Source organism: Hoplias malabaricus, chromosome 3 (assembly GCF_029633855.1).
Source record: "Hoplias malabaricus isolate fHopMal1 chromosome 3, fHopMal1.hap1, whole genome shotgun sequence".
In the NCBI taxonomy this organism is placed as follows: domain Eukaryota; kingdom Metazoa; phylum Chordata; class Actinopteri; order Characiformes; family Erythrinidae; genus Hoplias; species Hoplias malabaricus.
The window spans coordinates 45,524,926-45,551,894 of NC_089802.1; the positions used below are offsets into that span (position 1 = coordinate 45,524,926).

General features: G+C 41.2%; 1 protein-coding gene across 3 annotated transcripts in view; it reads right to left on the minus strand.

The window, feature by feature from the left end:
• The window catches only part of tox2 (TOX high mobility group box family member 2), a 131,168-nt gene that overhangs the window by 70,301 nt on the left and 33,898 nt on the right, over window positions 1–26,969 (minus strand). For 2 of the 3 annotated variants that reach the window (XM_066665425.1, XM_066665427.1), the window contains exon 2: window positions 12,236–12,325. The exons of the other annotated variant lie outside the window; for it this stretch is intronic. In XM_066665425.1, coding sequence (XP_066521522.1) covers window positions 12,236–12,325 — 90 coding nt within the window. The remainder of the gene's footprint in view (window positions 1–12,235; window positions 12,326–26,969) is intronic. 3 annotated transcript variants of the gene reach the window in all.

The following is a 26,969-nucleotide window of genomic DNA, read 5'->3' on the forward strand; positions in this document are numbered from 1 at the left end:
TCTCCATCAGTTCTCTCTCTCTCTCTCTCTCTCTCTCTCTCTCTCTCTCTGTCTCCCTCTCTCTATAGGAATTTGACACCTCAATGTGGTCCTGCAGTATGACTAATAACATGCCAATCAAACACCTGATAGAGAAATTGAGAGAGAGAGAGAGAGAGAGAGAGAGAGAGAGAGATTCAAATTCGTTCTGTCCTGTTGGCTCTTCTAAGAAACACACAGAAACTGTGACTGCATGGTTATACCTGAGGAATCACAGGTTGACTCAAGCAAAGAAGCACACAACTTAAACACACACACACACACACACTGCTCCGCTGAGGAGAATGATCATTGTTTCTTTATGGACTTAAGGCTGAAGAAATGAGCCAGAACAGCTGAACCGCCTCTTTAATTAACATGCAAATGTATCCAAATGGAGACTCCGGCAGACACCTTCACAAATTACACTCTCTCCCAGAGTGTGTGTGTGTGTGTGTGTGTGTGTGTGTGCACGAGTGTGTGTGGTGTTCTTGTGAGTGTGTTTGTGTGTTTGTGTGTGTATGTGTGAGCAATCAAGGCAACCACTGGAGAATCATTCGCCATCATCTGCTGGTCTTAATTACTCCTCAGTGTTTGGATATCGCACTCATGCGGCCTCATTCATCGCCCTGTTTCCCCAATTCAGTTCACTCAGAAAGAGGGAGAGCGAGAGAGAGACAGAGAGAGAGAGGGAGGACAGAACAAAGCCTGGAGTTAACTAGGTTTATAAAGTGAGAAGAGATTTAGAGTAACAAGATTCCAAAATCTAATTTCGGGAACGAGCAATTACACGAAAGTGCTGACATGAGAGCTTCTAGCAAGCATTTTTCAGCCACATCTGTCACATGCAGGAAAACATAAGAGATGCTGCGTAGGGCTGGAAAATAGCCCGTCACAAAAGCAAAAGAAAATTCAAAGCATTTGAAAACCCTGTAGTGCAGAGGTATTAAAGGACGGTGGGGAACCAGAAGTCAAACAATATATTATCACAATATCTGAGCCACGATACAATTCTACTGGGATTTCCAAATGACAGTTTTGCTCATATGTTTAAGTACCCATGGCGAATATATACCATATTTAACACTCATTTATAAATTATTCATTCATTGTCTGTAACCACTTTTCCAGTTCAGGGCCGCAGTGGGTCCAGAACCTGCCCGGAATCATTGGGCGCAAGGCAGGATCACACCCTTGAGGGGGCACCAGTTCTTCGCAGGGCCACACACACTCACACATTCATACACACACTCACACCTATGGAATTTTTAGAGTAGCCAATCTGTGACAAATAAGATGCATAATAACTTCAGTTTAATACTGTTGTTGATGGAGTGCTGTGGGTTATTTGAGTGGAGCACTCATTAAGAACTTTTAAGGCCCATTGCTATTCATTTACAGAGAAACCAGATCATTTCAATATTCCATTTTCCAAACTGTTGATTAGATGTGAACACTATGTGGACAAAGGTTTGAAACACACACACCCACATTTCTTCAGAAACCAAGAGTATGAATAGTTATTTTCAGTTGCTACAGTAACACCCACTGTTTTCAGAAGGCATTACATTAGATGTTGGGACATTCCTGAGAGGATCTGGTGGTAACCAGGCAAAAGAATATGAGTGAGGACTAGTGCTGATGTTCTGGACCCCAAGTACTGGTCCAACGCATTACAGTGATATCAGAAGCTATTCCATCACCCCGTAGCACACCCAATCAGTTGGGGTTAAGCATTACTGCGATGTAATACCGCTGCACGAGTGATAATGCAAAAAGCTGCAATATGCAAATTAGCCTCCTCAAGACTACCGCACACCGGACGTGACGTGCCAAATTTCGGTGATGGCAGATACAGACATTGTGTCGATGCATAAACACACTCCATGTTTGCATCTGGGTTTTGTAAACAACTGAAGACTGAATGCTGACAACCGAGCCGAGTACAGTCTGTCTACAGGTAGTTCACCAGCTGTTATAGGGTTAAATGTCCCTGCTTAAATCTTGATAAACCAACACCGTTGATGACATAGGCTAAAGTAATAACTGCAGCTCTTGCAATAGGAAAACTGCACTCTTAGCAACATGGCGACTGCAGTAGAAAAACGATTCATCTTTCAGCCCTCATGACATAATAGGCTTGGAATATTAAGGGGTTAAAAAAGAGTGGCCCTATCTCTGCTTAAGCCTTGATGCTTGCCAGGCCCTTGGTGGAAGCTACAACACTGGCATCAAAGTGATTGGTTCGGATTTCAGGGAATTAAGCTTTTTTAAATTACAGTCCATACTAAGAGTGTGCGTGTGTGTGTGTGTGGTTTGTGCATGTGTTTGTGTGTGTGTCTGTTTGAGAGACAGAGAGAGAGAGAGAGAGAGAGAGAGTGCACATAAGAGTGTGTGTGCATGTGTTTGATATAAAAGCCTGTAAACCTTGTCATCGGCTACCATTAAATCTATTAGAGCAGCATGCATTAGATCTAAAGGACAACAAAGGCACGTCTCTCAAGGCCAATCCCAGCGGACGCAACAAAGAGCATCTTCTACAAGCAGACTCATCAAACCATTTCATATAGAGAGCATACCCAACACAGCAAGGACGAGAGAGAGAGAGGACGAGAGAGAGAGAGAGAGAGAGAGAGAGAGAGAGAGAGATCCCATCCTCTCTCGTCAATGTGAATGCCTCTCTTTCAGACAGACGTGATCAGAAGCCCAGGACATCAATCCAGTTGCGGAATTGATGGAAAGTGTGTGTGTGTGTGTGTGTGTTAGACACAGGTGTGTGTGTGTGTGAAATATGCATTTCATACCTTAGTTCATTTATCCCCACACATTTTAAACAAATGGCTTTTCATTACTGTCAGACTTGTTTACTATTACACAAATGACATTATAAGATATCGCTCTTTGCTCCTAGAGCAATAATAATAATGTACAATGCACGAATATATTTCTAATGTTCAACCTGACTACAGTGTCATATTAATACCCCCGCACAGGAAAGCGGTCAGTTAAAAGACGTCCACGGCTCACTACAAGGTCAAGCTGACAATGAGTTCGCCAGCGTTTAACTCCAATAAAGACAAACGTAATCAGACAGAGCTGCGAATGAGTAAATACAGCCCTGTAGGAGCTCTCTGTTCATACTGGGATCCTATTAGTTTCCACTCCAGCAGCCATGCGAACCTTCTCGTTTCAAATGTTTAAACCAACTCGGCGAGAGATGTGTTTATGAAAGCTGAAGGAATGCTAAACAATAGTGTATCCTATGCTTTTAGGCTCCTGCTGGGTTTTCAGGAGGTCACAGAGGACAGATTAATCTCTCCCATCGCTGCTAAAGTAGTGCTGATGTATTGATGCTTTGTTAAACTCAAATGACGTTGTCTTAAATGTTTAAAGACACCCTGCAGTGGAACTGCAAAATGAAAATCTGATGTTCAAGCTAAAAGACATTTCACAAGATGGAATAAGCAGACAGTGCCATGGCTGAGCATTTCCGTGGTTCAGACAGCTAGGGTTTCTTACGTCATAAACCCAAGGAATTATTCACATCGCCTTGTGGGGTGGGGCTTTATAGCCACAGGCAATTGCATATTCATAGATCCTTAATGAAGGTGAAGGTGTGGCTTTACGTCTAAACACATTTAAGGCGTTAGGATTTGTTTTTTCTTCTAAAAATGCCATTCTGATGAACTGAGATTTTTATAGGGCTTTTACAGAAGACCAGAGGGGATTTTAAATATTTTTATTGCTCTAAAGTAAGGTTAAAAAAAAAACAAGACATGTTTGATGCCTAAAGACTGCTTTTGTAGTATTTTACTGGAGACACTGTACAGACTATAGAGTGCACTATTACAGGGAACTACATTCAGACACTTCCTCATGTGGCTTTTTACCAAACAGCACTGTACATTATGAGTTTTCACTATCCATTAATGTCAGCTAGTGTACATGGGTCGTACAATACCTTTTGTGGTGCATTGTGGGCTAGGAGTCATTCATTCATTATCTGTAAGCGCTTATCCAGTTCAGGGCCTCAGTGGGTCCAGAGCCTACCTGGAATCATTGGGCGCAAGGCGGGAAAACACCCTGGAGGGGGCGCCAGTCCTTCAAAGGGCAACACAGACACACACACGCTCACATCTACCAACACTTTTGAGTCACCAATCCACCTACCAACGTGTGTTTTTGGACTGTGAGAGGAAACCGGAGCACCCGGAGGAAACCCACGCGGACACAGGGAGAACACACCACACTCCTCACAGACAGTTCCCTGGAGCTGTGTGACTGCGACACTATCTGCTGCGCCACCGTGCCGTCCTGGGTTAGGAGTGCATTGAAAATAATAGTGTGTTATATAGTGAATAGGAAACAGTTTTGGACACGGCAAAGGAGTACTATTCAGTGAGCAGCATGCACTACACCAAACTCTAACCACTGTAATATTTTCTACATTATTTTGCTTCAAAGTTTTGTTTTCATTTGCCGTATGCTGCCAACGTAAAACTCAATATGTATTTTTTGCTCCGGTTTTGATTAATATTCCTGAGCAGAACTAAAACTCTCATGAATATCTAAAAATACTCAAGGAAGTAAAAATCTACTGATAATTCAAATAAGTAAATGTAACTATTTAATACCGATCTCTGGTTATTGACGATATTAGAGGTGAAGGGACAGCTGGGAAAGGGATAAAATATATTTAGCTAAACTATTCCTTTAAGCAGGCTTTGATTTGTTCTCTCTCTCTCTCTCTCTCTTTCTCTCTCAGCTCTGAGCAGAGATTTTCTATTACCAGTCTAATTGCACATTCCGTAGTGACAAGAGCTCATTAGGTCTTAATTACACGTGTGTTATTTAGTACAAACATCTCCATTTGGGTTCTCTTCGCGCGGTAATTGTACTGTGGGGACGGGCGTTTGAGATGGGGGGCAGATTGGAGTGTGCCGTGCTGACTAGGGAAGGATAGAAGTAGGTCATGAACAGTAGCAATAAACAAGGAGTGCTGGAATAAGATAATACTCTCTCTCTCTCTCTCTGTCTCTTTCTCTCTCTCTCTCAGTTTTGCTATCGTGCCAAAGCTAGATCCAATGCTCATGTAATATTTACAGGACACTAATAGATAGATGGCAGTTTTTTCAAGAGTGAGACAGAATGAGAGAGAGAGAGAGAGAGAGAGAGGGAGAGAGAGAGAGAGATGCCCCCCTCCCTTTTCTGCATCTGAATTTCACAGAAAGCTGGCAGACTACATTAATACATTTGAGGCTAGTGCATTAGTGTGTGTTTGCTTTGTACATCTGTGCATGTGTTTGTGTGTGTGTATTTACAGGAGTGTGTGTTTGTCTTTCCACAAAGCCACCCATGAGTGTTTGCAATGGTGCATATCTATCTCATCTGGTTGAGAAACAACAGCGAGCAAGTTCAATCAATCGTTCCATTTTTCAACATCGATTGTTTTTCCCCTTTTCCTTTCCTCTTTTCCGAATTGTTCCGCTGCTTTCCGTCCACTCGGCCCAATTCAATTCCGTTCTGATTAACGGCCCAAGGCTGCATTTAAAGTTCCTGGATCAGGTAAAAAATAAAAATCCCTTGCTGTTTTAAAATTAAAGTGTTTAATGCTGTGTGTAAACATTATTATTCATCACTCCTCCATCTACACTCTCTATATACGGAAACAAACAACTCATATCGAATCCACTGGTTTTATCATGTTATAGCACATTTACAGGTACTGTATCCGCTTATTCAGACTGCAGCAGGTTAGTCTCACACTTTCACTCTGAGTATTAAGAGTAATGTATAATTATGCTTCTCGAAGAAGTCCCTATACAGGGCAGCCATTCAAAATACAGGTCATTTGCAAATATTCATCTTAAAGACATCATAACAAAAACAGCCTGTTGGAAAATGATCATGTTAAAATGAATTATATCTATTTTAGATACATTAAAACTCTACCACCATCATAAGTGCGTATCAGAAAATGTGGGACATGGGCCCTTTAACTCGCTTCCAATTCATTAGCAACAGTCTTTGTATTGTGGCAGATTTTCAAGGATGTGACCTCTTATTCGATGTGTACCTGTTGTCTCTGCACACTCCGATCTGGCAACACGCCGCACATTCGAGTGGTTGAACTTGAACTCGACACATCAAACAACACCAGGGTTGCCAGTACAGTATTCATCATTTCCACCTTTTTTTTTATTCTTTTTTTTTTCCCTCACCTCAATCAGGATAAAAATAAAGAGCACTAGCTGTAATGACTAGCAGCTGCAGCTGCTGTATATTCCTGTGTGCCGGCTGAATAATGTCCCGCCGCTGCAGAATCTAATAGGCTCCCCTTCTCTCTTAGATATGCAGCCTAGAATGGCGCTTATGAAATATTAATATTATACAAAAATATGGCAACTCCCGACTCACTCCATCTCTCAAAAATCCAAAGTAATTGACTATGCAAGCCTTCCGATTCAGACGGGGGAGGGGGAGAGGTAAGGAGTTGTTGGGAAGGTGAGGGGGGGGGGGGGGGGGGGGGAGAAAAAAAAAAGGAGAAATGTGTCATTTTTTCCTGGCAGAAGGTGAAGAATAAGGGAGAAGGAAGCAGCAAATGAGAGTAGAGGGTCAGGATGAAAGGAAAACACTGAAAGTGATGGGTTTGATGGTATTTCAGAGGGAAGAAAGATAGTAAAAGTGGTGCCAGACTACTGCCCTCACTATGGCAGGCCCTTTCACACACACACACACACACACACACACACACACACACACACACACACACACACACACACACACACACCCTCTGGCCACAAAACAACAGGCCCTGCACCCTGCTAGCATTAGATAAGGAATACTGACCACACACAGGCCAAAAGAGAAGCACCTGTTAGTCTGGTTAAACTTAAAACTGAAATTCTTTCCTTTATCCCCGACACCCACAGGCCTCCGTCAGCGCAGATGTTAGTTTGATATTCAGCCATTCATTCAGAGCTACCGCAACCGGCTCCCAATCAACTTCACCCTCTGAATCCTTTTAAAGACTATTTTGGCCAACGTGGTCACTCACAATTCATAACTACAAAATAAATAAATAAACATTTCTGCTTTATATGCTATGACAACAAACATCCTTAATATTTTACTATACAGTAACACCTTGACTTACAAGTTTAATTCGTTCTGTGGCCTAGCTCATTACTCAATTTGCTCGTATATCAAATTAAATTTCAACATTAATATGTATTGAAATGTTATTAATCCATTCCAGCCCCCAAAACCACACAAAATTTCTTTACGTGTTTTTAAATAAGAGAATTTACTTTATGAGTAACAAATAATGTATAAAAATAATAATATACAAATTAAAGGGAATGTGAAGAAATAAACTGGTTCTAAGTGTATTTACCTTGAAGATCAGATACTGGCAGAGGTGGAGGAGATTGGCGGAGGAGGTTGGGGAAGTTTTTCTTAACTTACTCGCTACACACTTAATGCTAGAAAGCTACAATAAACAGCGATACGGCAGAGATGCTTGCACAGCAATATAGCTAAGCGCACTGAATGCTCGCTGGGCCACCTAGTGGTGGGTGGCGTAAGCTCGCTCGCTCAGATCTCGACTCGCATCATAAAGCAAAAAAAATCGCCCGAGCGTCTGCTCATATCTCGGAAAATTTGTAAACTGATTCAGTCGTAAGTCAAGGTTTCTCTGTATATGCTATTTGATATATGCTTTTGTTAGCAGTGAATACTCAAACAGGTCGATACAGAATATAAACATAGTTCACGATGTTCGACAATCATAAATAACCTACAAAATCCCTGACGTCTCTGAGAACCTTCTAAGAGCTGAAGCATCAGTAAAGGTCCCTGAAAATATGCCTTCAGCCATAATTCTGCATTCCGTCTTGGTTTCTGATCACAACAAGCTGAGAAAAGCAGTCTTTCCAATTAACCTAAATTTAACCTGGTGTTACCCGACACTCCGGTCAATGCAGAAGGGCAAGGGAGAGAAGAAAAAAATAAAAAGTAAAAAAAAAAACAAATCATATCTTATTTCCAGAAGATTAAGTTAATGCTTCTTGGAGATAAGCTGGGGATACACAGCTCTAATGGAAGGCTGTATGTTAGTGGTAACTGCACACTGTGCCCTATTTTTTGTTCACTGTGGTTTATTATTATCATTATTATAATAAAGACTCCTATTCTGGCTGGTTTGCCCAGTGGATACCAGCACTCTGCTCTTATTTGCATTTGACTACAGCTTTTCCTGCACACCATTGTTCAAGCCATTGGCATAAGCCAAGAGCAGAGTTAAAGGCTTAACTACATGACCACAAGGGAAAAGGGGACAGTACACATGCATGATGCTTAAACAAGAAAGAAAGAGGAGGGGGGGTGACAGAGAGAGAGAGAGAGAGAGAGAGAGAGAGAGAGAGAGAGAGAGGGAGAGGTAGCAGATATCAATAATTCATCTTGATCACATCATAAACCTTAAAAATAGTCCTGGGACAGCAGGCCTGGGACATTGCTTCTATTCAAAACAGCATCTGACAGCAAGCTCTAACCGCCACACATAATCTCATTGGCATTGATTCTAAAATAATTACAGGGACGAAAATGTATTCAGCTTTATATTTCTTAATCATAACGTCAGCTCACAGGCTTGCACACTCCCTCTGAAAAAAATCACAGTGCATCCAATAATAAAGGAAGCCTTGTATCTCTTATATACAGTGAGAGCACAAGGAAAGCCCTGAATGGTACGAACTGATATGTGGCCAAAATGGACGTTCTGTAACTCAGACTGCAGGTTTCAATGAGTTAAAGGGGCCATCGCCCAATTCTCAGAACGAATCAGCGGAGACTCCTCCCGGTAGGGTTCAGCATTCGAATGGCTCTTTGAGTTGTAATGGTTCTATAAATACCCATAGGCTTTTTACCAAAGAACGCTGGTGGAACCTCATTTATAAGAGTGTATTATGATGTATTTACTCAGCCATTAGAACAGCAATCTGCCCATGGCTCTTCATGTCAGATTATTACCATTGTTTCTGCATTAAGAAGTGAGCTAATGTTAGCACACTGCATTATGGAGTGTATTGCGGGCCGGTGAAATGTGAGATTATATTTTGTGGCGGCCGTAATCTCATTGGCCCTTCTCTTTGGATTCGGGGTTGGCAGTCATGGCTGTGCATGCTGAACCTTGTGCTTAAGGATAAGGCCACTGTGGAGTTGCTATAGCGATAGCATGGAGCCTTAAGTTGTGCCCTTTACCAGAAAAGGGGGAGGGGGAAGAGGAAGGGGTGAGGAAGAGAAAAGCGGGTTTCTGAGAAATAAAATCCTGAAATAAACCCAGCATGTGCATGTCTGTGTGTGTAGGTGTGTGAGTGTGTTTGTGTGTGTGTGAGTGTGCTGGTTTTGCAAGGTTCTGTACAGTGTGACTGCATTTGTTAGCAAGCATGCTTTTGCATGAGTCTGTGTGTATATACATGTCAGTGTGTGTTTGTTGTGTGTGTGTGTGTGTGCACATGTGTTACAAAGGTGAGCTGCAGAGAAGGGTGGGAGGTTATTTTTTTTTGGTGAAGCTGCGGATGTTCAGCTGAACCCATTTTTAACTGAACCCTGTGTGGGGTGATATAGAGATACTGAACAAAGGCCTTAAACCCCCACCCCCACCCACACCAACCCCCTCCACACTCCACCACAACACCTGACGCGAGTGAGAGGGGTGGGGCGGGGGGTGTGGGGGGTGGCTTGCTTAGAGCGGAAAGAAAGAAAAAAGTAATAAAAAAAAAAGAAAACGACACATTTCCTTTAAAAGCTGCTTAAGTGGTTGCTCTGTGCTAAACCATTGCAGACGCTCTGGTTAGACTTCATAAAGAAGAGGAAAGAGGAGATGTTTGATAAAAGGGAGATAATTTCAAAAACATATTCATATGGAAATGTGTGTGCACATGCTTCCGGAAGCAAAAATAAAAAATAAAAAAATAAAAGAGAAGAAGAAAAAAAAAAGTTGTTATTTTTCATTCTGTTTTTCTGCATGAAAATAAGAAACTTTAGAGGGTAAATTAACTTTTACTTGCGAGAAAAACACTCTCTCTCTATGTAAAAATACATCTGCTGTTAAAATAAACAACTCTCACTCAGTCTCTCTCAGACTCTGACATCTCTCATTGGTCTGATTTGTGTGGAGTGGTCTGCAGGACAGCAGTCGTGATACAGGCTGGAGATAAGGTATGAGAGCAGGCTTTAGCACTGGGCAGCGTGTTGTAGGAAGTGCTCAGTTAGCACTCTGCTGGTGATAAATGATTTAAGAAGGCGCCTTCTGAAACATCAATACCGTCTCTTTCATAATTAAAAAAAAAGACCGAACCCACACACAGCGCTGCGTTTGCCGGAGATTCGAGTCAGCAGCGAGCTGAAAAGATAATTCAGAGAACTGGAAGATAGTTACAGAGACTTTGTTTAAAAAAAAAAAGGGGAACACTTTATTCCATTGTCTCAGTTTCTATCCGTGGGGGGGATGTAGGGAAATGCACTGCAAAAAAAAAAAAAAAGTCCAGGTAAAATCTTGATAATGTTTTTAATGAGTATGATTTTTAGTTTTATTATTATTTCATTAAGAATGGAGGTTCATTTAAGGGGAAGGAAAATGAAGAACTAAAGTTATTAACTCCTGAACTTACCGAATGTCATACACTGTCACTCTGGTGATGAGTCATTGGTGTGTGGATGTGAAAAATGCTTCGTAAGGACTTTTATTCCCCAGGTGGTGAAAAAACTGTGTTAGGGTGTGTGTCTGCACTTGTGCTATATGTGTCTTTATGTGTGTGTGTGTGTGTGTGTTTGTGTGAGAGAGCAAGAGAGAGAGAGAGAGAGAGAGAGAGAGAGAGAGAGAGAGAGAGAGAAAGAGAAAGAGAGAGAGAGAGAGAGAGAGAGAGAGAGAGAGAGAGAGAGAAAGAGAGAGAGATTGTGCGTGTAGGTGTAAGCAGTGTCTAAATGCATTGCTGCTCACATACAAAATGGAGGCATGGAAGTTGTAGAGATTGCGCCAAAATGGCTACAGAAATTCAAGCAAAGCTTCAACATGCAGAGAGTAGAGGAGCTTCAGTGAGAAATCTTTGAAGTGTTTTTTTTTTCCTAAGCCTCATAACACTGAATGTTTTGTGGTTGGTGATGAAGCGCAAAACTAGTTCAGCTCAGGTCACGTTCACGTGAGGAAAGTAATGCACAGTGATAAGAAAAATAACATTCAGCTCAAGCAAATAAGGGCCTCCAGCAGGAGCTTATTCCTGCACTTTAGCGCATTCACAGGTTGCCAGCTATAGCAGCGGTTTAACACTGCAGTACTTCAGAATTGTCCAGTGTTTTAAGTACGATCATGTGTTCAGACAGTTCTGGTAATTTTGCACATTTGTGTTTCCAAATGTAAGCACACAACTTGTGTCATCTCCACAGACAAGCACTGACCCACCAGAATGGGACACTCTGGGGCTGCTAAACACGAGCATAAACTCAGCATCTTCAATGCCAATCGTTAGCTAAAAGACTATAGGCTAGTGGCAGAAAGAAGTGATGCAGACTCTAAACTGAAGAACATTCCTGAAAGAAACTTGCACTATCTTTTATTAAGCCTGTTATTAAGCCTGTCCTGAAAAGTAGAAGCTGTTACTGTAGCAAACAGCTATCAAGGTCTGCAGTCATAATAATAAGATAGCATCATACTTTCAGGCCTAACGGGGACTTCCACACACAAAGGAAGCAAATGTAATATGAGATTAATAACATACTCTGAAATAAAAAAAGACCATGAGTAAACACAGTAGCTCGATAATTTACAGATTGACTGATAGTGATGCAGGCTCTTCTATAAGTTAAATTCTTATTATGTAGATCAGGGGTTAGGACACTGACAATATCACTCACTCAGATCTCTTCACATGGGTTGTCCCACTGACTCATGATCTCTGTGTGTGTGTGTGTGTGTGTGTGTTGAGCTTTGGGGAGGCTACTATCGTGGGTGTAAACTGTGACTCCACTGGGATGCTGCTGGTCATGGGGACTTGTGCTAGCTGTCAGTCAATCACATGACTCTTCTGCCTGGCAACTTTCTGACCGCAAAACCACCACTAGAAAGAGCCTACCGACTACAGGAGGGTTGAGAGAGAGAGAGAGAGAGAGAGAGAGAGAGAGAGAGAGAGAGAGAGAGAAAGATTGAGCGTCTCACCCCTGAAGAGGGCAGTCTTTTCCCGTCAGGGTTGGGCCTCACGGGCAAACCGCTGTACAGTCTAGCACGATCTCCTACACTGTATCTGTTCTGTAGAGGAGAGAGAGTGAGAGGGGGAGGAGAGAAAGGGACAGAGTGATTGAGAGACAGAGAGAAAGAGAGAGAGAGATGTATGGAAAGGTAGAATGTGATGGCACAAAAAAAATAAAATAAAAAAAGAGGGTGAACAAATAAAGAAAGGGAGAAAGAAAGAGAGACAGAGAGAGAGAGAGAGACAGAAGGAAAAAGAGGACGGGAACAGGGACGACAGTTCAGTGTCATGGCCATTGACAGCTAGAAATTAAGATTAGGAATTATTTAAAGTCCCCCTCCTGTCATTGATGAAACCCCTAACCACTCAGCTCAACTCCACATGACATATTTTGAAGTTATTTCTAAGAAAGCATTAATATGCAATTAGCCCCTACCTCTTTCCCCACCCACCTCTTGCCTGCAGCTCACAGGTTGACAGGATTGGTTCTTTAGGTTTATGATGTAAGGAACCCTAGCTGCATGTATCTTTATCTTTGAATGCTCAGTCATGGCGCTGACAGCTGATTGCACTTCTGAAATATCTTCTATCATATAAACAACTAACCAAGTAAAGACCTTGATTTTCCCTGGAGGGGGTCTTTAAGAAAACAATGTTTTTTTTGTCTTTAGTGAACTGCACATGATGAATATTATAACATTAAAGAGACCCTGAGTTTCACACAAAGGCATTCATGACGTCCTGCTTGTGTAGATTCATGCCGCTTTGAGACCTGGAGAGCGCTGCTCAAGTTCCAATAAACAACGTGGTTATAGACCATAGAAGAAAGAGACCCACGGGTCCCAGGGCACCGGCCAAATATGTTTTCATCTGGATTTCCAAATACCTTTCTCACATTCTCCCACACCTGAGTATAAATGACCGAATGAAGGAAGGAAGGAATGAGGGAGCGAGTGAGTTAAATGCCATGTCCCTGAAGCGTTTTGCTGTGCTGGCTCTATGAGGAGTCTATGAGCGTGTGAAGGATTCCAGCTCTAAGCACTGCAGGAGTGATGGGATCAAACAGTGTGAGCCCCGCGGTGAGGAATCCCCTCCACACCGCGCCGTGTGTGACGAGGGCTCGGGAAAACACGAGCGGCGGGAGGGTTGGCAAGCCAGAGCAATCCAGCATCTAATGATTCACACAGCACGCCGTGCCAAACACACTCACACGCGCTGCACAGAGACATCTCAGCCCATGCAACTTGTACTTCTCTGTTTCATTAAGCCGGCTACGCGGAGATCGCAGTGTAAAGATTAACAGATGCTTCTGGCCACTGCTAATTAGAGCCTCGAGCTTGCCCCAGTACCACTCTCTGTCTCTCTGTCTCTCTCCCTCACTCTCTGTCTCCCTCATTACAAATGCACTGCAGCTGAATCATCAGAATGAACATGTAAAACATTCAATTTAAAAGAAGTAGAAGCTACAGACAATTTCTTTCCATGTCCATCTCCCTCTCTGCCTTTCTGCCCCTAAAGGACTGTTTCAGCAAAATAAACTTTTACATATTTACACATTTATAAACCGTACACTTTCTCCAAATATACATTACGTGGCCAAATGTTTGTGGACACATAACCCAGCATTCCTGCTGAGCTAGTTATTCCTTTAGGCTCTCCCTTATGGTGCTTTTCCACTGCAAGGAACATACAATACACAACTCTACAATACAGAACTTTTTTGCTTTCCCATGAGGCAAATCTGGTATTGAAACTAGGCACTTTTGTTTTTAGTATCTGCTCGCTCATGGTAGGGAGACTGTGTGAACATTGCAGAGCAGTGATTGGACAGAGAGAGATGTCTTGTGCACACATTACGCACAAACTAACCATCTCCAAGCTCCAACCTCACATTTGTTTTTATCGGACTCTCAACGGCAGTTCGTAAAATTGTCACAAACAACACCAAGCGAATACAAGAGGAGTAAACAACGCTTAACGTTACTGCCACTGCTGTTGTGGGTTCCAAAACCCACTGTTTCCATTAGTGACTGTGTTTTGTGACATCAACAGCTAAATTTCGACGGGGAGCTGTGGTAGTGGAAAATGAACCAAGTACCCAGAAAAATGAGTAGAGCTGTAGTGCCATCACTTACAAAGCTCTACTGGGTCTCTCTTTGGTGCAGCCACTGTCTGTCAAATACAACAGCAGGTCATCCCTCTACAACCAGAGGAAGAGCCTTGTACCCAACACTGTTTTTAGGGGCTGCATCATTGACATCACTGTTTGATTTTCCTCTCCCTCCTGTATCCCCAAGTGCATGTAGGGGCCGTCCAAACTGCCACTGTCCAGAAAAATTGGTTCTTTCCTGCTTAAAGTTTAAATAAATACATATTATTAATAATAAGACAAACCTACCAGTTCGCAACATCAAAATTCTATCAAATAAAATGGAAGTTCATAGCTGAGACACTGGAAAACCCTGTATCTGACCTGTTTCCTGACTCCTGCCGTTCATCCAATACTATAAGGATTAGGAGATAAATATAAACCCAAACAATGGGATGACTGCAGCTGCATGGGAAAAATAATCAATATGTTCATAAGCTGTGGAATGTCCCTTTAAAATACCCTGAGACTGATATGTCCCACACTTCCTGTTCTGATGTAAAAATGCTAAAAGCCAAACCGCACACAAATTTATTCTTCTGCGAATTTCTAAATCTGTACATCAGACTGAGAAACGGTGTCGGAATCTAACTGTACTAAAAAGAATATACAAACTGCTGTTGTTAGAAGAGTTACAGTGTTGAAACCTGTCAGATGTGGTGGAGCGGGTCGGCCACTGAGGCCCTGCTTTTGACTGATGGGACTCTTTCTTTCTCTCTATTTCTTTCTCTATCTCTCACAAGTTGCTAAACTTAGACCTGTAAGGGTTTTTTCTTCTACACCTTCAGCGCTCCTGTTAACCACTGCACGTGTCAGTAAGGCCATGGCATTTACTGTAAAAGCTTGGTGCACAACAAGTTGCTCACACAAATACACCCACCTGAACAACTGAAGGTTTCAAACAAGCTGTGAGTAGCTAGATTAGGTGACTGTAAGTTCCTATACAGGATGTCTGAAGTGGAGTTTATCTGGTGCTTAAAAATAGCGCTTACATTCACATATTATGATATTTAGCAGATGCTATTACCCAAAGCTATTATCATTCGCAATAATGTAAGATGTGACAGAAGGACGAAAGAAAATGAGTTATTATATTAGGGACTGGCTTTGGCCTAATGTGCTTACCCAAGCTGCAAATCAAACCCCAGTATAAGCCTGAAGTATTTTGGGCACTGGTGTTACCCACTGTAGTATTCTAATGTTTCTACCACAACATATATGTAGGGTCCAAATAAAGAAAAAACATCTAATTTACATAAATGTCTGATTTCATTTCCAGTTTTAAAAATCTGAATGATGTCAACGGTTGTTAGTTCTGTGAGAAATATTTGAGTATGTGATGCCTATGAGGCCATCCCTCTAAAAGCTTCCATACAGAAAGTTAGTAGAAAAAATAGCTACAAATATGTTGCCTGATGTTTGATACATTGTTTCTGGGAATGGGAATAGATTGTAGCCTTGGACACATTTTTGAAAGCCGTTCACGGCAGAATGAAACACGAAAATCACTGTAAGGAAAGTCGGTATCCAAAGAAAACATTTCTTTGGATTTACTGCAATTTTCTCATTAAAATAATCATCTGTGAATGACATGATTTAAAGCTTAACAAATACATGCTGTAAATATTTTCTAAAATGATGGAATTCCATGTTAATACAGCAACGCACGCAATGTTAAAATGCGTCTCTGGTGCATTAATATGTGTCAGAATGTTACAGTGATAAATGAGTGGACATACACACAGAAACCCTGGGGTGAAACAGTGTCAAGACATATTTGTCAACCATCTAAACACCCACACCAAGCATCCGGCCAATCACAACCATTCTCTAATTCACAATATCTCCTGTACTGTATCCATGTTCTGACCAATCACACTGATTATAGAGCTTCAACAGCTCAAAACACATGTGCCATGCAAAACCCTTCAGAACAGTTAAGCCCAGTTCAGTCAATGAGCACTTCTATGTTCAGAACAATTCTACAAGGCAACACCCTGCAGACCCTAACACCCTCATACACAGCCGGAGGGGACACTTGATAGTATTTAATATTCATCTCCCAGGGAAAATCAAAATATAAAACAGCAATTATAGCCACCACTCGCATATGACTGTAAATTGTAAAAGAGAGATTGAGAGAGAGAGAGAGAGAGAGAGAGAGAATGGCAGAAAAAAGAGTGAAATATAAAGAGAAAGAAAAAAGAAAGAACTGGTGGAAAAAAAAATAAGTCAAAAAGAAAAAATAGAGCAATGGAAAGAGATGGTAACCTAAAAAGAAAGAGTAAAAGAAAGAGTAAAGAGAGTAGGACACGGAAAGGCAAAAAAGAAATTGAGAGAAAAAAACAAAGTGGAGAAAGACAAAAAAGAAAAAAAAAAAAAAAGAAGGAGAGACAGAAAAAACATCTGCATCAAAGAGAGCAGCAGTGGAGCAGCAGCTGCTGGAGTTCGGATGCAAATGCAAGGCCTCGACCACAAGAGCATTATTACATTTTGAATATTGGATATTATTACCATGCAAATTGCACTGGGCCAGAGATTAAGTTGCAATTATGGTCTGAAAGCCATTGAGGCCAGTGGAATTATTCTATATTCAGAGACCCGGCTGGAGGGATGCTTTGGGGACAAGATGCACTTAGTGATATCAGACATAGCTGGAATACTCGCTATTAGCAGCCTATAGGGTATAGAACCTATGCAGCCATTAATGTATGGGCTTATGTACATGTGGTTGTATAAACACTGTATTAAACTCACAGCATCTAACTCACTGTATCAAACTGTGTCTAACTCAGTCTACCTCACTATAATAAACACACAACCTCTAATTCACAGCATCTGACGGTATCTAACTCACTGCACCCAACTCATTGTATCTAACCCACTGTGGACATTAGCAGCGGACACAGGGTGAGCTTCTAACAGCCTGAGAAACTAACACCTCTGTTGACCAAGTGTGGATGCATGTGTGACCATGTGAGCCAAGCCAAACACTTAAAAGCCACAGTAGAGGTGTGATAAATGACCCTGACCTGTAGAAATACAAACAGCAGCAGTGTAGCATGACCGTGTGCTTTGTACTCACACATACCGAAAGAGAGCTAAGAGAAGAAAAGTACAAGTTCTTTCATCGTTTCCAAATGTGCAGGTTTTTGTTTTATTGCTGTAACTCAAAATTACTGAAGTCTAATATCGGTGTTCTTCAATAGTGGAGGGAAAATTACCAATCTGTGTTTCCTCTGCTGTACAATAAGCGCATTAAGAAGCAAAATATTCTGGTTGAATATTAAAAGATAAGATCACACTATAGCACTGACTAAGGTTTGCGGGCACTGCTTGGTCAGTATGGTCATGCACATGAAATCAAAGACCCAACACGACAATACACAATATGAATTAATCAGAAATGCGTGAGGGGAAAAAGCAGGTTTTAGAAATGAAAGTGGTACTGAATGACATCATCATTCCACAGCCCAACGCTCAGGTGCTTTACATTCTTTCAGCTGACACATGTCTTTGAGCTGGCAATGTCTACGAACATTTGGAGATAGAGTTTTAGCATTCAGTCACTGGGAGTCCCCACACACCTACAGCATTAAAGAACTGACTGTTAGCATATCCACGGATGTGGAGGCTAAGAAATACAGAAATGATATGTGGCATCTGCCTTCATTCTCTATTGACCATTGACGGAGGAAAAATTACACAAACCACCAAAACAACCTGCTCAAAAATATCCGACCTAAAGCTGTGTTTAGAACTTCCCCCAACCTTCAAAATGCATCATCAGAAAGGGGTTTTCTCACCCGAAAACTGGAAAATCTCGCTCTAGAGACTAGGCTTGCACTGTTGACGGTGGTGACTAAGCATGTTTACAACAGTTTGGTACATTTTCCAATGTGGCCACAGAGTCCTTTTTACTTCTAGGCTCTTCCTGCTCTCTAATAACGAAGCACAGGTTCAAACATCATTTCAATTGGCTTCTCTGTGTGTGTGTGTGTGTTTGTGTGTGTTGTAACTGTATGATAAACTGCATGTGGGTGTGTGATCTTTGTTGATTGTGATGACTGTCTTTTTCTGCAGGTATCACACCTTTATCACCGGAACAGTGACCCAGTGACTCAGTCAGGGCGCACGCACACACACACATTTGAAATGTTGGGGAAACAAAAGGAAAAGAACAATATATTGTGTACAGTGAGATGGCACTAGAACATTATTGAAAAAACCTCTGCAACTAAAACATTCCCTCCATCTTTCACTCTTCTCTTTCCCATATATCTATTTTTCTCCCTCTCTCTCTCTCTCTCTCTCTCTCTCTCTCTCTCTCTCTGTATGTGTGTGTGTGCCAGCTTTTCCCAGGCTCAGTGAATCCTCATTATGCAAATGGAGAAAATTGTATTTCAGCTGCTTTGTGTGTGTGTGTGTGTGTGTGTGTGTGTGTGTGTGTGTGTGTGTATCGGGGGTTCTAATTAGGATAACACAGAGAATGAGGGAGCTGGGTTAGAAGGGTGGGGGCTGCTGAACAGTGCACCTGCAATTCAATACTTCTGTTTCTAAAGAGCTCCCCCCAACACCACCTCTATAGACACACAAACACACACACACACACACACACGTGTGCGCGCACACAAGCACAGGTCATTGCACTTAGTGTTTGGATCCACAAACGCATTGCCGTCGGGCGTTGCCATAGAAACGAACCAGTAACCCTGGGTTACATATCCATAAAAGAGCAGTGGCCTGGATGTAGTTGTTTACACTCTGTTAGGACAGGAGCGCAAAGTTAACACAGAATACCTTTCACTCTAACAGCCTCACACAACCCTCTCACCAACTTACTGCCTCAGATTCGCGCGGTGAATCTCACTCAACACTTAAAGGTGTTCAGTTCCTCAGTCTGGTAGTTGCTGAGAGATACAGTAACATTGTAACAAACCCTTTTCAGAATAAAAATGATGTAAACAAGTACATTTTAAGCCCAATACGTCTTTAAAAAATATTCATAAAACTATGCCTCTGCCATCATTTCATAGTTCATAATTTTGTTTTTCTGAACACTTTTGTGAGCTTTTAGAAGTATAACACACTACAGACATCAGGTGCTTGTCACCACCATCATCTGTTCATCTGTCCCTTTGTTTAGAACTCACTGTTTCACATCAAACCACTGTCAATGACTTCACACAGCACCCATTGAGAAAAGTTTGAAACCTACGCGGCCTTCCCCTGGAAGACTGATGAGGTTAAGAAGTATTAACATTCTGTTCTGTAGAAAGATAACTAGGTCTGTTTGTCCTCTACTGCATACGTCTGTACTCAGGCAAGAACTTTCTAGGAGCTTGCAGTTCTGAGAACGCTGCTAATGTTTAGCTTGTTAGCAATAATATAAAGTGATGGAGCGATTGGACTGAAAGCTTTTTAGATCCCTCCTTATCTCCGTATCTCCCTCTCTCTTTCTCTGACTGCCTCTATGTATCTCTATCGTATGACTCTCTATCTGTCTGTGTGCCTATATGTCTCTCTCTTTTAGTCTCTCTCTCTCTCTCTCTCTCCCCCCCACAGGGCAAGTAGGGAAAAAAATAGCATGCTCTTTGGAGACTGTCCAGTTAATATCTGTGGTCATTTGGCTGATTTTTTTTTCTCATATGGTTGTCTGTTCAGTTTTCCCCCTGTGTGTGTGTGTGTGTATGCACATGTGAGTGTGCGAGTGATTTCTCTGTCTCAGGTGTGGATGCCCATGTACAACATGCAGCAACAGCATATTTGGCAAAATATAATACAACATTGTGTGTGTTTGTGTGTGTGTGTGTGTTTTAAAAGAATCATGCTTGATTCAGTTCTTCTAGAGCTTATTATACAAATAAAACCAAATAAAACTGTTACGCCATGCCTAGTTCATTTCCAGTGAATCACGTTATTCCTTTTTGTGAAGCAACTAGTGGCTTTCTCTTTTGCTTAAAAGATTGATAATAGCTTAGCATTCTGATAATAACTAAGCAGCTGTCAATCAAATGACACTGTCGCCTCAGTTGATGCATGCGCAAGGTGATACAGAATCTAGTATAGTGTCTCTCTCCGTGAGTGTCTATATCCCTATATGTATGTCTCAGGCCTTGGCTTCTTCAAATATGTGCAACAGCACTGTGTGGATAAATAATAGTGAGGTGTTATATCAGTGTTGGTGTCCAGATTCATAGCAATCAGTATTCTCCTACACGCATAGTGAGCTGAGTAGATAGATGCTTTTTAGAGACAGTGTGCACCTCCTTCTTTTACATCTCTTGTATGACCTTATCAAACACAAATACGTCAAATGATTTGTAATTTAACACACTGTTTTTAGGAGCATGGTCAGCATTTCAATATGTAATTTCCTGATGGAAATGGCTCTGTCCCCAGCCTGTGGCCACTAAGTGCAAACACTGTACAATGTTCCACACTTCATATTTCAACCATTCTAACACATCATCCACCTATTAACACAGCATTACATTTTGTTGTATTTCCCAGTGTGAACACACTACTTCCACCCCAAGAGGCAGGTACACTGTGAAAATTCACAATCTGCGAAACAAGCAAGTGTCTGTGGAACGGTTAGGTCCAGAGAAGTTTAAATATGTTCTAAAACACTGCCAACAGCAGCGCGTTTCTCGACAGTCACTAGTCAAATGGAGCTGTGAGGGGAGTGTTCTTCAGTTCAACCCAGCTTTCTGTTCCTTTCTTTGGGGATTATTGCCTGCACAGTAATAACATGTACACCGCATTAAAATAATCTACCATTTGCATGACTCATGGCACACAAAAGAAGGAAAGTGTTTCCCAAAACGTTAAAGCAATCTACTTACAACCATCTGTTCCCAGCCTGAATCACACTCACGCTGCCTAAGAAACGCAGTCCAAATTTCTCTCTGCCAAAATGCAGATGCAATACAATCAGCCATAGTCACACTGCAATAAAAAATAAAAACTATGGGGAAGTTTTTTCCTTTTCTCCCCCCCCCTCAAGTTCTGACAATTCCAGTGTAGTTGTTTATCAGGCAGGATTTCTATTCAAAGTTGAACCTAGCTGAACCTACTATTTGTGACAAAACCTGCATCGAAATAGACTGCACACCTGAAATGACAAAAAAAAAGTGCTGTGGATTTGCTTGATGTAAATGGGCCCATGAATAAAATATATCACATCCACACAATTACTGCCAAAAGTAAATAAACTGAAAGACGGCAATTGTGTTGATGCAGTGTATTTTATTCATGGGCAACTGAGGTGCTGTTTGAATCGGTTCAATTCAAAGCAGTATTTTCTTTCGTGAAGGAAAGAATTCCAAGGATTTTATGTTTGACTGCATTATTTATGACTTTTAATCCACATGGCAGCGGAGCATCTCGTAAAAGGTAGCTGTAAATCATAAATAGATAAAATGTGCATTCTACGAGTCCAAGTTCTAATGCATGTTCTGAAATGTCAGACGTTTATGGTTGTAGCCTTTGGAATTAGCCTGGCGACAGCCACTAGCCTGTGTACTGGACCTTATGATCTGTGTGTGTGTGTGTGTGTGTGTGTGTGTGTGTGTGTGATGATCTCATGGGGTGTATTTTCCACAGCAGATGTCTCGTGTTGGACGACACTACATATTGCAGTCCATGCTGACAGAGAGATCAACATGCACTGAAACTATGGGAGACATCTAAACAACACACACACACACACACACACACACACACACACACATAAAGAAGCGAAGACTTATTATTGAAAGGTATTCCTGCATCCCAAAAATATATACAAATATGATCAAGGGTGGTGAGAAACAAAAGGCAAAACCCCCTAAATATTAGTAAAATCACCTTTGTGCTGTGTTCTATCCCCAATTAATCCAATATATATCTCCTATAATTCTAAAGGAATTATCCGCTGATGCACAGTCTATTATGATGTTATCAACAAATGATTTATTTAATGTAATATACCCAGGTAAAATGTGTTTTATAATAGCAATTTTTATATATATATATATATACATACATACACAAATACACACACACATATTTAAATATGGTATATCAGCACTGGCCGACAATTCCCATATCAGAGCACTGCTAATAATAATAAATATACTCTCATACAGCTGACCCCTACATATATTTATGAGAGCCTTTTAATAGTTAATTTCAAAACAGCTCTATCAACAAATTCCAAACATGTCCAGTTTATGAGGGACATTTTAAGTTTATTAAATGATGGCATGTTTAAGGCAGCTCAGTGATGACTCAATGCAAAGCAAGTGTTTAATAACGAGCAGCTGAAATGTTTTGGTAAACTTCATAAAACTGTCCAGGCTTCATAACCGTAAGTGATGAGCCTGTGAACAGACAGGCAACAGACTCTAACTAGCGCACTGACAAATAACCCTGCCTCAGTGTGTGTGTGTGTGTGTGTGTGTGTGTGTGTGTATGGTACCTGAGAGTTATTTCTCTAGAAATAAACTTCAACAGCTCCGTAGAGAGTTGGGTTAAAAAACCTGGCAGGCCTATGTTTACCCTATGAGTAATGCTATTACATAAGATAAGACCAATGGTTTACAGTATTCTCCCAGTCTCACTGCATTCTCTCTGCGTTGGGCATGACACTTACTGGACGTTCAGAAGGTCCATGGCTGACCTTAACGGCACCAGAGGAAAATGACTGGACCCTGTCCTCCACCTCTAACAAAGAGCTATCTCTCTCGGCCGCCAATGGCAACAAGCTTCGGCGTTCGAAATGGTTCAGAATGGCTCAGAACGGTGTGGGAACATTGTGCGGCCGAGCCGAGGAGATGATTCACATTTTCTTTTGTTGCTGAATGTCAGCACTTTGCACCACAATGATATAAATGATAAAGTGCCTGTGCAATGCTGAAAGTGCCTGCTGAAGCTCTGTGGTCTGTGCAAATGACAAAAGACGCATTCAACAAAAAGACGCCTCATTTTTGCGCTTTTTTGGATACCTGCTCCGGAACTGAGAGTAAGGAGCGCACGCTTCGTACACTGGGTTATGATATTTATATTGTACACGGTACTGCTGCTGTTCTATCACAACCTCATCCTTCTATTTTTATACAATTTGAAACACCAGATGCTCTACACATAGCATCAGCGTTTTTATGAAGCGGTGAAAGATGATGAATGAATCAATGAATGAATGAACTGGTGGAAATGGCTTTAATCTTATACAGTACAGTTTCATAAAGTCAATGTGAAATGTTTTGTTTTCAGAAACACCACAAACACAAATAAATAGTGTAAAAAAACATTTAATGCCAATCCACTGCAGAAATGATACTGCAGTCATAATAACTGATATTCCAGTATATTAGATTATGTATTTCTTGTCACATAATGGTGAAATCTTCTTTATTTTATCAGTGTAAAATATCAGTCAAATACCAAAACATCTTTCAAATGTTAATTATAAAGTAATAAGCCACTGTTTGAAACAGAATTCCAGTTTGGTGGTTAATCTCTATTGACACCTGATCCACAGATCTAATATGACTCATTGTGAAACTGAGTTAAGTATATTATTATTATTATTATATACGATTTTGAAATTTAATTCTGGACCAGTTTTATACATTTTTTCTAAGGATATATGATCATACTATAACTATATTCCCATGCCACTCTATCCCTAATTTGCTCAAATGGATTTGTCTTAATTCATTGGCTGATAATATTTCATTTAAAAAAAAGGCCTGAAATACAGAGAGTTATCTTTCAATAAGATCATTTCACTTCATACGATAATTTAAAAAGTCTAAAAAAAAGAGGCTGAATTGTCTGAGAGGAGAACTTGACCAAGTCTACAGTCTTCTTATTTACCGAGATATCTTTTTTTTCGCCGGGTACGTGTCTGTTCCATTACCATCTCGTAAACAAGTTACAGACAGACCCACATACACACAAACACATAGTTCTCAAGAATGGTGTGTATGTGTGTGTGTTAGCACAATGCAGAGACTATAAGAGGGTCTTTATCTGCCAGTGATGGAGAAAGGGGGGCAACGGGGCAATGCCTAAGATTCCATTCATTGGTGAAGATTTAAGCATGCATGTCTCTTCTACTAATCTGAAGGGAATGTTACACACATACACCATCTCTCTCTCTCTCTCTCTCTCTCTCTCTCTCTCTCTCTCTCTCCATTAATGCTAGATGGGTGTAAATGATACAACATAAGAGGACTTACGTTTCAGGTAATATAACCCAGCCAGCTGCTCTCTGTGTCTCGCATCACTGGCAACACACACAGCAAACAGTGAGCAAGTGTGTGTGTGTTTTTACAGAGTTAAAACTGAAACCAGGTCCCTACACCTGCCATACATGCTACATAAACCTGTCATTAGACCGACATGGCACGGTTCCAAAGGTTACTGGGCGAAACTCCACGGACCCTAAGTAAAACAGTAACAAATGAGCTTTGGGGCTTTGTTTTGTTTCTTTGTTCTATCGAGTTTGTTCTTTCTAGTAAAAACCACGGCTGTCACAATCATGTGAAAATGATTTTGAACCTTATCTATTGATCTATCTTTTATGAAACGGCAGCTGTGTGTGTGTGTGTGTGTGTGTGTGTGTGTGTTGTTATTTTTTTAAACAACAAAAAAACATACAACTTTTGTCCAGAGTGTGACGGTATATAACAATGGTGTGCAAAATTTTGAGAACACTAGTAAAAATGATGTTAAAAAAAAAGAGAACATCTTCTCAAATGCTTGGACGGCCCAATGTGATCCACCTGAGGGTCTTTGCTGGAAGAAACAAAATAAATTTATATTAAAATATAAATCTGACCTTTCATGACAAAGCTCCCATGTCACCAATTTGCTTACATTTGAATAGTGACTCAGAAACAGGGCTGAATAACAATACTAACACTGGCCTTATAACTACATTTTAAAATGCTCTGTTCTTTATTTCTAAGGTTAAAGAATTCAGTGCAGTCTCAGATTTTTCGACCCTGAACTATTTCTGCGTGTATCTTTTTCCAATAAAGTATTTTGGCCTTTGCTTTGCTTATTATTGTTCAGTTAGGTTCATAAGGATTGTTTGTCTGTTTTGATTCTGATTATCTAAATAATCTCTAGATCGCACGAGAACCAACAGCGACGACCCTGGTGGGATTAGGATGAACTGGGCACTGGTGGACTGCTTGGACGAGGCCGAGTCATTTGGCCTTGGAGGAAAGTCAAAAGGAAAGCAGTCTTGAATATCAGAATACACACATTACTCCTGCCTGGCAAGTATCCCCCTTCACACCAGCGATAAGCTACAGCAATATGGCATCCGTTTCTGCTTGTTTCACTGGCTCTCTGCCCAGGCCCATTGTTTTCCCTCCATATCCTTCCCTGCGCTCGTTTACTGCTCCCTCCTTCCCTGTTTGCTCACCGCGGCAACCGTCCCGCGTGCTGATTGGCCGGGAATATCTGGCAGCTCAATTAGCCGGTAATGTCGTGTTTACCTTTCAGACCGCAGAAGGGGAAGTCCCTGCTGAACACACATATACACACACACACACACACACCATATAACATGACAATGTATTTGTCTCTATAAATGCGTGTTTATGCCCTTCTGTATATCTGTATATGCGTGCGTCAGTGTGAACGCTTGTTTCCTGTGCCATGTGTACATCAGATGCATGCGTGTGCCAGTGTACCTTGCATGGCACTGATTCAAAAGCACCATACTCCATTCAGGTTTAGGATTATGCAAAAATGAGCCACGTTCACACACTACCACAAACTCCATCTTACAGCCTGAAGCCACCATTATGGCTTGGATCGGCCCCGTTGCTTACATAGGCACGTTGAGCTCTCTAATTGCCCCCTTTCCCCCTACAGGCTTATGGCAGAACACCAGGAACACAAAGGGCATGTTTTATACACATGCAGCAAGTGGCAGAATGTCGTCCTGAAGTGCAACAGTCACTCAATGCCTTTCGATGTGCCAGAGTTCAGACGCAACATAGTTGACATAGCAAACACTGTTAGGCAGATATTACACATTTTCATTTTCCACTGGTGCAGACTTTCCAAACAGTTCCAGACACTGCAGATGTTAACTTATAAAAACAAGAATCACTGCCGCAGGAAATCTGTGAGAAATTACAGCATCCAAATATAAAAGTTATGTGCTGACACAAAACCTTTACAGTATATTCAGGGAATTAATTAAAAAAAAATTTCTCCAGCTGTTACTACTTTTGTGCGACATAAAACAACTGAAAAAGTCAGCAACTATCGATCATCCTTTGCTACCTGATCGTTTAAAACCTCTCAGCAACAATTAGAATTCATTAGGAGTTAAATGTGTTTAATCACTGGCATATGCAAATGAGCTCTGTCCTGATTGGTTTGTACTTGTCTTGTGCTTGTACTTCTTATATCTTCATGATGAATGGGCTGTAGATTGAAAAGGTATGTAAAGCAGGATGTATGTAAATAGTTGGTTTTCATGCCATCACAAAAACATTTCAAGACTGAATGGGAAATTAAAAGTAACTTTTGGACTATAG